This window comes from Siniperca chuatsi, linkage group LG14, assembly GCF_020085105.1.
Source record: "Siniperca chuatsi isolate FFG_IHB_CAS linkage group LG14, ASM2008510v1, whole genome shotgun sequence".
NCBI lineage: Eukaryota > Metazoa > Chordata > Actinopteri > Centrarchiformes > Sinipercidae > Siniperca > Siniperca chuatsi.
In genome coordinates, this window is record NC_058055.1 from 13,184,562 (window position 1) to 13,198,120 (window position 13,559).

Here is a 13,559-nt window from a genome sequence, read left to right on the forward strand (position 1 = left end):
CTGAGTCGAGATTTGTGTTGTGTATTTATAGCTTTGCCGCAGTATGCAACCTTTCATACTGTATATTCATGATGCATCCTGCTTCCAAGTATAATGCCTTCAAAACTTTTAAAAACACTAATATGAAAAAAAAAAGTCTTTGGATATGCAAAGACCAAAGAATATCAAACCAATCAATTACTTTATTTCACCAGGATGAGCCACTCAGTGTCAGCATTGCTTTCCAGAGTCCTGGATTTAGTACATACTGTATATTAAAATCTACAAAATCATAACCCAATCAAGTGTACTGGCATACATATTTCATTACACATTTGAAAGCTTGTAGATTGTTCCCTTGTAGACCTGCTCTTGAAAGCAACGTTATAGGCTGAAGGGAATTTCAGGAAATTCGGATCTCTCTGTATAACAATAAAATTGGTTTTCATAATTAACTGAACACGAGCCTAAAAGCTGAGTTTTTGAGTACTCAATGGTGGAAAATTATCTGAACTCCACCCTTGAGGGGAGACGATACTGTAGAAATTTTTGAAAAAAGTACAGGTACTTTACATAAAAGGGGTTGAGACAATCATCAATCAATAGATCAAAGGGCAGTAAAATCCACTCAGCACTGTAAGGCTCGGTTAACACGTCATAGTAGTTAGTGGGAGTGGTTATGACATAGAAAGTACGGGGAAATACCACATACTAAACTATCCTATTGAAATAATGCCTTCACGCGACTCAGTGTGTCTAACATCTGACTTGTCTTCAACAAGGCCTCTGTGTAAGTATCTTGTCTTATAAGAATATTCCTTGTGCCATTATTTTAACTATAATAATCTTAGATAACCTACATCAACTTTTGACAGAAAATGATTGTTGTAATGGTTAAGACAATTTCCTATGTAGTTTATATGAATATTATCAGTGGTGGCTTTATTTGTAATATATCGAAAACATCTCTACATTTCAAATTATGATCTGTGCACATACGTGGATATTCACACAGGCTAAAGATTTTTTTAAACGCACAAAAATTGCAGTTTTACAGCTTTGTGCAGGTTGCTGGAATTGTTTAATGTGATTTTACACAACAAATGGAGGTTGACATTTATTTGTTTCTATATACAACTTTGTTAACAAGAGATTAACGTTGATTTGTTGATCACAGAAGCCAAAACATATTTGTACGTAACACGAAGATCACAGATGTTCCTCAATGATAAATTCCCACTCATCTTTACTAAATATATGGGTTGGACAGGTCCAAAATAAGGTGGTTTCAATCCAATTGTTACAAAATGAGCAGTTTCAGTGTTGGTCTTCATTTTCGACACAGAGTATCTAAGGTTATTAATTAAGATAGCTTCCTAAGTGTGTTTACAGTGATGTAGCACCCTCGTTTTCCTGTAGATGATGTAATAACCATAGCATTTGATTCATGCCACCTAACCTGCTGCTTCTGATTTATGTGTGTAAATTATCTAAACATGGGGGCTGTTTTACCCCTGGGGCGCTGTCAGAAACCGGCAGAGCTCTGAGACTCCAGGACAGGGACTGAGATTATCTGAGGGATTTACCTGCAGGATTTACCGGGCTTTCTAACCAGATGTACATTTTTCTGTTGCATTTTCGTTTCACTGATAACCGGAAGCAGCAGGACGCGACGGTGTCTGTGACGAAAGGCTTCCAGGATACTGGGACTTTCCGTAACGTTACCGACTGAATTGCGAAGCGGTGAGTGTGTCACACCACTTGAAAGATATGTTATTGTGCTTCCTTTATGTAATGTCTCGTATTTCTGCGTAACTAATACTAGACAGTTTTATTTTCCTTCCTCCGTGCTGCTGCGCAGATTAATGGGAAGAGTAAAGTTCGACGGTTATTAGCGTTAGCAAGCTAATGTTTGCTGATCTTGTCAAACTGTGGGGCGTTGAATGTCGTGTCATTCGGCAACTGCTAGATGTCTGTATGTTTTAATGAATGCTTGACCGCCGAAACCAATTTCAAATCAATCCAATTCCCTTCTAAATATTAAACCACATAGCTAACGTTAGCCAAAGCAGAATTGAACCATAACATAACCAGAGCTAAAACAGGAAGTGCCTTGTGAACTGAATTTTGCATTGATAAATTGAGTTAGATTTTGGGCTTTATACTATTTGACAGCATTTATTTATTTTGAAAAAATTTTTGAAGCTGAACTTTGCCAGTTATAAACTATAAGACATTTATCTTCAGTGAAATACTCAAATCTTATAATCTTTACAGGAAAGTGGCCTTTAAGGGGCTTTATTATCCTTGGAAATCTTGGAATTTTGAGTAGACTTGAAAATTAAGGTATATAGATTTGAACATTGCTGATTGTGATGATGAACCTGCCAAAGGATGCATGAGTTTGAAACATATACGGACTGGCTAAAAGAGGGTAAAATCCTCCCATAAAGAATTTCTACATGAACACAAATCAACATTTGTCTTTTTGTCTTTGTTTTTTTTTCTTTCTTTCTGCAGGTCCTGCTATCATTAAACTAAAGAGGGACATCCATTATCCTTACCAAAGGAGGATAAAATTTTTCTTATTGGGTTTTTTCTATTCAATTATGGAGACTTAGACACCTACAAAAGGGATGTTCGAGATGGGGGGAGGGGTTTGAGAGCACATATCCCTTGGTCTGTGTGTGTGTGTGTGCGCTTGAGACATTTATTTAACTTCTAATGTTCATACACATGATCACATACCGTATGTTAAAGTTTGTATGGTTCAATAATTTATTAGACATGTATGTGCTAAATATAAAAGATAATAAAGTTTATACTGATCCTGGGTGATCATCTGTAATATTATGATTATTGATTTGAGGATGCATTTTAATTACGCCTTTTTAAAATAGTCCATTCTTTTTAACTGTACAGGATGTGTTTTGTTTGACATACATCCACTGGGACTGCAACTGAAAAAGCTGTTTCAGCAGTTAAATGTTCAGAGGTAGTACTCTCTACTGGGTACATGTAAAATGTGTAAAGTACAGGTTACAGACAACTGTGTCCTTGGGCACCTTGTGCAGTTTGTATCCAATGCTGTGGGATGATGGTGGTTGCTGGACTGGTAGTTTTATTTCTTCTGCATTCTCTAAGTTTCACACTTAGCCAATCCTCGCTTTCTATTTTACTGTCTCTCCCCCACCCCCGATCTGTTTGCTTATTTTCTGTCTTAGTGTGAGTGAGTGTGTCTGTGTGAGAGAGCAAGACCTTGGGTTTTCTCAAACCCCTCTCCCTTTGAAGGACATCTCTTTTGCCATAAATTCCTCTACTTAAATACAAAAATGGAAACTCTTGTTCAACTCAAAAACAACCCGTTTTTGATGGGGTTGTGTCGCAATGGCCCTCCACCTGATCTGCAATATGATAACTCCTCAGGTACCAATCTCTTTGATTCTTTCCACTTTATCAGATATTTTCAAATCTAACCTTCTGATATGTTCTAATCTTAAGGAAATGTGTCGTTTTCATCCCCAGAGCTCTTTCGCATCTCTACTTTTGCTCGATTCCCATCTTCGGAAGTCACAGAGCGAAGTCTGGCGAGGGCAGGTTGGTTCTACACCGGTGTGGGCGACCGCGTGCAGTGTTTCAGGTGTAATGTGACGGCAGAGGGCTGGCAGGCCGGAGACTGTCCAACAGAGAAACACAGACAGCTATCTCCTTCCTGCTCCTTCATCCAGAGCCTCCCATCTACAGCCAACCTGCTCTCCTCCTCTCACTCCGCCTTCTCCCCACTCCGCATTGCCCCAGCCATACCGGTAAGATCAAAGGTTTAAAAAAAATAAGACATACACTTTATAGAAGAAAGTTTCCCCTATGTCTTGGAAAATCATAGCTGAAGAATAGTTAATGAAATAGTTTTGCTTTTTCTTCTAGCTTTCTGGTCCAGGCCCAGCTGCTCCTAACCAAGGAGAGGATCCAATCGGCTATCTAAATATGGGCTTCTCTGCACCACCACCCTCCAGCCCACTTAGCTCTCGTGGTGTAGAGGACATGTCCCACCAGAGACCAACATGCCACAACCCCAGCATGCGCAGAGAGCAGGACCGCCTGGACTCCTTCCACCCCTGGACGCTCTCTATCATAACTCCTGCTGAGCTCGCCAAGGCGGGCTTCTACTACCTGGGCCAGGGCGACCGAGTGGCCTGCTTCAGCTGTGGAGGACAGGTGTGTAGCATCACAGGGACACAAACCACTGCTGCCCTCAGGAAGCAAATAGCTGACAAGGTTAGCTGAAGATTGTTTACACATCAGTACACAGGGTGCAGTGTAATTATTGCTGGGCTGTAACTCAACATAAGCTCTTACCTGATGCTTGAATCAGAGGTTTTTGAGAGACCAAGCTTGCCACTTCTCAGTCACATTCAAAAACACACATTTTAGAGTTGCTGTCAATTTAATGAGATTGATTATCTTCTTTTCAATCTGTACATTTTGTGTTTGTTTTTGTGGCCCTGCTCTTGTATGTTGTATTTACTATTTTGTATCACTAGTATTACTTACATGTCCTTGTTTTGTTTAAATTTGACTTATTCTGCCTAAATCACCTTGTTAACAGGTTTTAACAGGAATACACAAAGTGGGTTTATTATAAAAATGTGATGTGTTCACTAATAGAAGTCAGCAGCAGGCTACAGTGCATCCACCTTACAAAAACAGGCAGCACCATTCAGGTAAAGCATGTGTCAAAGTTTTGTTTGTATTTGCAGTTGAGTAACTGGGAGCCAGGTGACAGAGCCGTCTCCGAACACCAGAGGCATTATCCAAACTGTCGTTTTGTGCGGGGGGACAGAGCCGACAACGTGTCGCTGGCCGGAGCTGCTTCTGGAGGAGTAACTTCTCAACTGCCTGCAGGAGCCCCAGCCCTCAATGATGTGTCCAACCCTGCCATGCATCAGAGCGACGAGAGGCTGCTCACTTTTGTCAACTGGCCGTCTCGTATCCCTGTCCGGCCTGACCAGCTGGCTAAAGCCGGCTTCTACTATGTTGGTACGGACAATATCAAAGAGATGCAGTTATTCAAAGACAAGGAGGGTGAATATTGCACTTACATTCATAAGGTGGCCAAAACACAACTCTGAATGAAAGCTAATGTTGCTCCATGTATGCTGGATGTGTAAAAAGCAACTGTTTGCTAACACATCCGCAATATCAACTTTATATGGTCATAATATGTTAGTGTTGTGTTTACAGCTCTTGGCCAAGTCACTGGGTGTTTAAGGACACTGAAAAACTCTAAAATCAAGCGTTGACTTCATTAAAAATTAAATATGTTTTCAGCCAAAACTAACTAGATTCTTTCTGTGAAGACCATAAAACATAAGCTATGCTCCCAAAATGACTAATTTAATTTATTTTTATAGCAAATACAGAGGATAAAGGGTCATTATTTTTATTTTTCTAAAACAAAATTGATCCTAAAATGTAAAGCTGTCATTTAAAAGATCTTGAAAGTCTTACACAGAATTAGTTCATAATGTGCAGATGAAAGGTTGGAATGAAGTCATTTCTTTCCCGTTCCTTGCAACAGTGTTAATACCAGTAAAAGCTTTCCCCCCCTGGCTGGGGGTGTCCACTGCAAACTGTTATCCAGTTTCTTTTCATTTAAGCTGGAAAGTCCTGATAGAAATCTCTTTAGGGGCACCTGTTTATAAACGTTCACATTCAGATGTGATCAGTTTACTACTAAAGGTTTCAAGCAAAAGAAGAAATGAGAGATGAGTGACAAATGTGTACTCATATTGCTTTCAGTCATCGTTATCAGAATCCCCATGTTTTTTTCTTTCTTTCCCTGAACCCCCCCCCCCAACCACTTCTCACACTGAAAGCTCTTTGTTTGCCCTCAAGGTCGTAACGATGATGTCAAGTGTTTCTGCTGCGATGGAGGCCTGCGATGCTGGGAGTCCGGAGATGATCCCTGGGTGGAACATGCTAAATGGTTTCCTCGGTAATTGCAGCTGTTTACATTTTTTTAATTGTGTAATTTGGTGTCAAAATGTGGTTTCCAAAGCACTTTGTACTGTATTAAAAGACTGCCTATGTACACAGAGGATGGTTTATATGAATGTTTGCATTCCTGTACCTCTGGTTAATTGCAGGTGTGAATACTTGCTCCAGGAGAAGGGACAAGAGTTTGTTCACCAGATCCAAGCTCGTTTCCCTCGGCTGTTTGAGCAGGTTAGCAGAGAGCGGCATAAAAATCTGTTCTTTGTTCAAACATTTGGCACAGAACAAGTCATTTAATAAAAATGCAAATTTTTCTGTTTTCTCTCCAAAAGCTTTTAACAAATGGAGACAGCAGCTCCAGAGAGTTTGTGGATCCACCTGGTGAGTTTGAAACAATGTAAAATCACAGAAGTGAAGAGTTTGACAAGTGGTAGGTACAAAAAATGGCCAAAACGTACTGTGCAATAACACCAGACAGCCATTAAGACCATAGGCAGAACATAACAAGGCGCCTGTATATAACAAACTGTGTATTTGAGCTCATATGTTGTCCACTGTTGTTTAGCATCATGAAAGAAGTTGGCCAAACTCTATTTATTAAAGCGTTAAGTTGTGTCCCTGTCTAAATGGAGCTTATTAAAATTGAATAATACAACATTAAGTGTTTAAAGAGTCCCAGACAGATTCATGTTATCACCCAGCCTGACGTGTCTACGCTCTCATCCTCTCAGTGGTTCACCTTGGTCCAGGAGAAGAGCGGTCTGAGGACGCTGTCATGATGAACACCCCTGTGATTAAGTCTGCTTTAGAGATGGGCTTTGAGCGTAGTCTAGTCAAGCAAACAGTCCAGAGCAAGATCCTGACCAGTGGAGAGAACTACAGAACGGTCCAGGAGCTGGTTTCAGACCTGCTGAGTGCCGAGGATCAGAAAAGGGAAGAGGAGCGAGAGATGCTGGCAGAGGCGATGGCTTCAGGTACAGCTGACAGTGAAAATAAGGATGTCTGTGCGACGTATTATTAACAACCACGAATTCCAGTGTTAGTTGTACTATCAGCTGCTCTCAGGGCTGTGAACATTTGAAGACCGTGAACAATAAATTCATTTTATGTCTCTCTTTATTTCAGATGGTTTCACCTTTGTGAAGAGACACCAGGCAGCATTGATCCAGCGTCTGAAGAGTGTCGAGCCAGTGTTGGAGCATTTAAGAGAGCAAAATGTGTTATGTAAGTGTTTTAAACTGAATAACTGTTGCCACAAGTGTTTTGTAACTCCAGTAGTAGAAAAGATAGTTAATTAGTTACTTTGGGATGCAGGATTTAGTTTTTCAACAGCTATGAGATTGAATGAACTATTTCTGATCAAAAAAATGTAAGAAATAAAGTCAATAAAGCAATTCTGCCAAGTGCTACCTAAGCTTTAGTAAATGAGAGCACTTTTCATAAATTATCTGACAATTGGTCACTACAGTGAGGTAACTGAACTGTAACTAAATGTGGATTTCCAGGATTAGTGGATCTGGGTTTTGTTGATGTCAAGAGTTTGCCCTTGAGCCTGTTTGGGCGATTGTGAGTAACTCTTCTTCCCCATTAACCTGCAGCTACAGAGGAGTACAGCGGTCTTAAGGCTCAGACGTCGGCCCAGCAGCAAACTGCCAAGCTGATAGAACTCGTCCTCACCAAGGGAAACGCTGCAGCCGAGGTCTTCCGCAACTGGATCCAGAAAAACGATGTCCATCTGCTCAGAGATCTTATGGGTACATCTTTCCCACCACACAATAGATTTTCTGACTGCACTTGTGACAGAAAGAACATACAGTATGTGCTCAAACTGCATACAGTAAAGTAAAAAACATCTGATATATTTGGCCACAGAGGGTTGATCGTGACGTTGTTCTGCCCTAAAAGCAAAGCTTTAAATAAAAAAGTGAGAAGACTTAAAACATTAAGCACAAGATAGCTCTTAAGAGGTGCAAAGTACATTTTTATTTAGAGTATATTTATTGTTTCCATTGTGCATTAACCAAAGCCTGAGCTAACTACATGTTGTCTTTCACATTTTCAGCCCAATCAAACGAAGCTGCATCACCAAGCCAAGATCTTTCAGGTATAAAGACACACCTGAGCCTCAGGCAGAACTTCCTATCCTGCCAGTTTAATGTTTTGTGCTTAATTGTTTTAATTGTAAAGCACTTTGTAACTTCTTTAAAAAAAAAAAAAAAAAAAAGGCATCAAGCTTTACTTAATATCGGTCCCATGATGTGAATTTCCTAAATGTAAATGTTACATAAAACAATTTTTTTTTGTCAAATGTGTAATGCAGTATTTTCTGCGTGAATTGCAGGTATAGCCATTAATACTGTGTGAAGCAATTTAATGTAGAGATTAACAGTGAAGTAACCTGTTTGGATACTGTGGGTCATTTGTTGGTCACCATCTAAAGAATGAGAAACTGTAAATAAGACATGAGATTATGAGATTTCTGAGACTTCTTGTAGCTTCTACACAACGTTAAGGGGGGAGGGTCGGTCGAGTACATTAAATTCCTTTTATATCGTCATCAGGAATGTAGACCAACATGTTGGATTTTAAGATGAAAAAAATTCCTCTTTCTTTGCAGACCTCCCCATGGAGGAGCAGTTGCGGCGCCTGCAGGAGGAGCGTACCTGCAAGGTGTGCATGGATAAAGAAGTCAACATCGTTTTCATCCCATGTGGACACCTGGTGGTGTGCAAAGAGTGCGCTCCATCACTACGAAAGTGCCCAATCTGCAGAGGCCTGGTCAAAGGCACGGTCCGAACCTTCCTCTCATAACCAGGAGGCTTTTTTTTAATTATTATTATTATTATTATTATTATTAGAACCTTTAAATGTTATAATAACCAGGAGGATGTGAGCCGTGTTGCCTCAGTCTCGTGTCACAACGATGTAATTGAATGTAAGCAATTATATACATTTATATTTATTGAGAAGAGCAGGAAGGTTGTTGTGCATCTTTTTTCCCCGACATTATCTAAATAACTAGATGAAACTCACAGACATAATCTTACCTAAAAGATGTAAAAATACAGTAAGTTGTAATGTTCAGTACAAGGCTTTTCACGATTTAATCTCAGATTTTTCAACACATCGGCTGGCTTTTATTATTAGGACTGGGTGATATGTTTGAGATCATATCAGTATCATAAATATCTCAATATGGAAGTAAAATAACCAACGTTCAATGGAATTAAGATGAAAAACAAAAACTTCAATAAATTGTTTCTAAAATGACGTAAGATTGTATGATGAAATGATATCTGTGAAAGTCTGTAACAGTAGCCCTGCAGTAAATATCAGTTTGATGAATGTTTAAATCTTTTTTTTTTTTAATTGTCAGAAGTATCAATGAGACGGTCATTTAGCCTTGAGTGTGTCAAGTACAGGCAGCGACTACTGTAGCTGCACAGGTCTGATAAATTGTGACCCTAAATTTTAATTCATCTGTCTGTAATACTGTGGTCATCAATATGTTATGTGGGAAAATCTCAAACGCAGACACAGTGGTCGCAAGTGGACTCAGTGCCGACTGAATCCAAAAAAATAACCACATTCCATCAACAGCATCTGTCCCAAATTTTACATTATGAACTTTATCAATTTATATTTACTGCAGGGCTTCTGTCTTGTTTTCATTAACTTCTTGTATATTCAGAAAAACACTGAAGTTTTACTTTCAAGAGTCTAATCACTTTAATTGTAAGGCATATTCTCATTTTCTGTATTTAAAAAAAGTCAACCAGCCAACTGTCAAATTGAACTGATGTTTGTGAATTACTGTACACCCTCCATCTCCAATGTAACTACAGCGATTATATCTCTTACTTTACAGAAAACATGGATATATTCTGTTCTTTAGTTAATTAAAACAAAGTTTAACATGTCCTAGTCCTTTTCTCAGTCTGGGCAGTGACATTTGGTGATACTAGTCCTGCATTTTCCCTGAGCTTTAACACCAGAATTTGGTTAAGTGGTCTGCACTTGCTGTTATTAATTCAGTGAATGTGGGAACAATAAAAATAAACTTGTGCTCCATATCTGGCACTCCAAGCAAGCTTTTTCAGTAAGTAATGTACCAGTTACCTATTTCTAATAATATAGGATTCCACTTCAACAAGCACATCTATTACCTGCTATGGGAACTTTTAAAGTGTCAGCAAGGTGTTATCCTTTACCATTACTACGACTTAAGTTACATCAGCAACCTCAGCAGTAGAAAATAGTGACAACACAAGATGCCAACATTATGACGACATGTTAAACTTAATAGCTTCTCTCTATAGGTCACCAGAGCATCAACATTTGATGGGCAACCTTTCAGCACAAAAATAGGAAAAAAACTTCACCTGTGTCTAAATGTGTTTGATACTTGGGACGCCTGGGAAGCCTGTATGAACTGTCCAAAGTCATGCTTGGTTCCAATTTATAAGTATGCTGTTCTACAAATGCAAGACTTTGGTGCCCGATATTGTTTGTATGAAACAATCTTCATAAAATTTTAAACATGTATGTTTGAGTGGAAGACCAAACAATACTCTTGTATAACTCCCAATACATTGACACTGATCAATTTGATCAGTGTCTGAATGGAAGCCCTGATATTTATTCTAGCAAACGACTTGTAATGTTATGAGGAGAAATGGATGCTTTCAGACACTTCTGCCAAAACACTGAATTCTGAATTAACATTACTTTGTTTGCATTACACATTTTACCCCTAAGGTGGATGAGACCTCTAATAGATTCTCTGATCCTTTCAAAATATATTAAACTATATCAAACAGCCGACACATCTTACGTCCTGAATAATGTCAATTGTAAATAACTCAGGCAGTGGTGGTAAAAATATTTAAAACCACTGATTTACTGTATGCATCCATGTGTGAAAACAACAAACACACTGAATCAGTTTTAGTTTATACAAATATTTATTCTTCCACAAGTCTCTTCTGCCACAGTTTAGATGATGCCAATCTGTAAAGAAGAAAAGGACATGAATTACACAATGTTCATCAACAGAGTGAATATATATGTACCTGCACTATCTGGCATCAGTGGTTCCTTTGAATGCATCAAAGACATTCAGATCAAATAAAAGTTTACATCATGTGCACAGGATAGACAACTAACCATCATGTTGAACTGAATAAGCTTTCAAAACTAAAAAAAAAAACAAGACTCACCTTGTTTGCAACATCCAACGCATCGTAATCTGGTGCGAGACGAACGTACGCCTTCTTCTCACCGTCAGGCCTGAACACAGGTCAAAATAAGAGACGTGCAAGATGAAGCAATGAAAGCAAGGTGGTAAGTAAAATCTATGCTATCATATTCATATTTACGATTGGAGACTCAAGTGCTATTTGATGAACTATGTAGACTACATTTAGAACCAAAAATCTAATTGCAAATTATTCATTTCAAATTGTCATAACACCACATGTAATGTCTGGAAGGGTATATCAATACCTGCTATCAACTACTGTGAGTGAGACCGTTCAGTCCTGAGTCCAACAACACAAACTACAAACATGTGATTACAGTGAGCCAATATACCACTGATCACGGCTCTGGCTTGAATTAGCGGCATATTAAAAGGGGTGCATAAAACAGTGTCAACAGCCCAGCAATTCAGTTTCCAACAGGTCAACATGAAACTGACATTCAGCTCAGCCTGGGTTAAGATTTCTACCTGATGAGCGTGTTGACTTTGGCGACGTCGATGTCGTACAGCTTCTTGACAGCGTGCTTGATCTGGTGTTTGTTTGCCTTTACGTCCACAATGAACACAAGTGTGTTGTTGTCCTCAATCTTCTTCATGGCGGACTCTGTTGTCAAGGGGAACTTGATGATGGCATAGTGATCCAACCTACAGAAAAACATATATTAGGCCAAAAAACCCCAAAGCCATCACTGTTTTCTGGTTCACAAAGTCTACAAAACAGACCTATTAATAACTTCTTTGTCTGCAAGTATTACCTGACATACACACACATATGCCTTTGCTTATTATTCTAAACTACAAACATGTAAAAATGTTTTGAGTATGGTGCATCAGTAGTTTATAAAGCTGGAATCATGCTTTTTCATACTTTGATCGCTATTACCATCATATGCACCAGGTTTAATCCTTTTTAATGTGTATTTTCAGCAGTATGCTGTCATTGTAACTCACTTGTTCCTGCGAGGAGCACTCTTGCGAGGATACTTGGGCTGCCTGCGGAGACGGAGGGTTTTAGGGCGACGGAAGGTGGGAGAAGTCCTCATTTTCTTCTTCCTCTGGCTGTGTACGCCTTTGAGCACAGCCTTTTTGGCCTTCAGGGCCTTTGACTTGGCCTCAGTCTTGGCAGGGACAGCTTTGACAGGAGAAATATCATTTGTTAGACTGTTTGGCTGCTGTTCATATTCCTCCAGTTAGTAACTTAGTAATAAGCCACTACACACTTTGGGAAATGTTTCAAACAGCATTATCAAATCCCTTTCTACTTCAAATATTTGACACGTACTTAAATTTAGTCCACTAAAATGAGTCCTTAGATCATGTTTGTAACTGACCAAAATGTACTATTTTGCTTTATGGAGTGTTGTCAGGAAAAGCTACATTCACACTGACAAGCTTGGACATTAAAACATCTTCACTTCTGCATGATGCTACAGTTGACATCGGCCCAACTCACTGACCTGAATATATTTTATGATTGTGGAATTAAGATTGTCACTGAAAATGTCATGAACTTAGACACTTCATCTCCTATTGTTCTTTGAGCATATGGCCATTTCAACTCTCCTTCTCCGTTTGAAAATACTACGTTTGCATTTAACCTTGCTCTACCAATTTAACATTTAGCACGGGAAAACCCACACTCACACTCCTTAAGACACATTACTAGTATATAAACGCCAAACATCCCCCCAGGATTTGAACTTACAAAACCAGTTATATACAACCAACGAAATGGTCCAAGTTTTAGACATTGTATTTAGTTCTTGTAATACAACAGCAACTTAAACTGCTAACTTTCACGTGTAGCTAATGAAACGTTTCAAACACCGCTGAGGTGCAGCAAGTGCTAACGTCACAAAACAGGTAATCCACAAACATAATAACTAGGGCTAGCTACTCAGACCTATTAACTAGCTGAGACGTGTAAATAACAGACGGTGTAGGAAGAGATCAGGACAGACGAATTGCTGTAAATAGACAAGTTTTGGTACGCTAACATGCTAATATTAGCTTAGCATCACGTTCCAGCATACATGCCGGGGACAGTCTACGTTATCTACATATTTAAGACAGTTGGCAGCAATACCCTGTGATTATTTGAACAACTGTCCGTTTATCCTTACATTTTGCGCACACCTACTAAACCTTTGAGGCGATATTTGTGTAAATTACACGATTTAATCATACAAAATTATTAGATTGACAAACCTTCCTTCTTCACCTTCGGTGCCATGTTGAGAAAGGAAGACTGAACGGGGTTTCCTACAGTATAATGCATGGGCGAGATCTCACATCAGATGTATCGCGATAGTTAAGAAAGTTGAAT

At 39.1% G+C, this 13,559-nt stretch overlaps 2 protein-coding genes and 1 non-coding gene across 6 annotated transcripts; 1 reads left to right on the forward strand and 2 right to left on the reverse strand.

Annotated features, from left to right (window-relative positions):
• Positions 1-697: 697 nt before the first annotated feature.
• Positions 698-10,046, forward strand: birc2 (baculoviral IAP repeat containing 2). 4 transcript variants are annotated; one of them, XM_044222327.1, is made up of 14 exons: positions 698-769; positions 1,643-1,722; positions 2,500-3,405; positions 3,505-3,785; positions 3,904-4,254; positions 4,737-5,016; positions 5,875-5,974; positions 6,126-6,204; positions 6,306-6,354; positions 6,705-6,947; positions 7,099-7,197; positions 7,572-7,727; positions 8,036-8,077; positions 8,591-10,046. In XM_044222327.1, exons 3-14 carry the CDS (start codon positions 3,312-3,314, stop codon positions 8,782-8,784), a joined length of 1,968 nt encoding a protein of 655 aa, XP_044078262.1. In that variant the 5' UTR covers positions 698-769; positions 1,643-1,722; positions 2,500-3,311; the 3' UTR covers positions 8,785-10,046. The 4 variants fall into 4 exon arrangements, with proteins under 4 accessions (XP_044078262.1, XP_044078265.1, XP_044078263.1 ...); XM_044222330.1 differs by having other exon boundaries at positions 3,904-4,194; XM_044222328.1 differs by having other exon boundaries at positions 708-769; positions 1,640-1,722.
• Positions 10,047-10,918: 872 nt separating this feature from the next.
• rpl23a (ribosomal protein L23a) lies at positions 10,919-13,554 on the reverse strand. Its single transcript, XM_044222336.1, has 5 exons — positions 13,442-13,554; positions 12,185-12,365; positions 11,702-11,878; positions 11,193-11,262; positions 10,919-10,983 (listed from the first exon to the last, which is right to left on the reverse strand). The coding sequence occupies exons 1-5, from the start codon at positions 13,509-13,511 to the stop codon at positions 10,969-10,971; spliced, it is 513 nt and encodes a 170-aa protein (XP_044078271.1). The 5' UTR covers positions 13,512-13,554; the 3' UTR covers positions 10,919-10,968.
• LOC122888891 lies at positions 12,058-12,129 on the reverse strand. The gene has a single exon (XR_006380790.1). It is a non-coding gene; the product is annotated as a small nucleolar RNA Z17 (small nucleolar RNA).
• Positions 13,555-13,559: the final 5 nt, after the last annotated feature.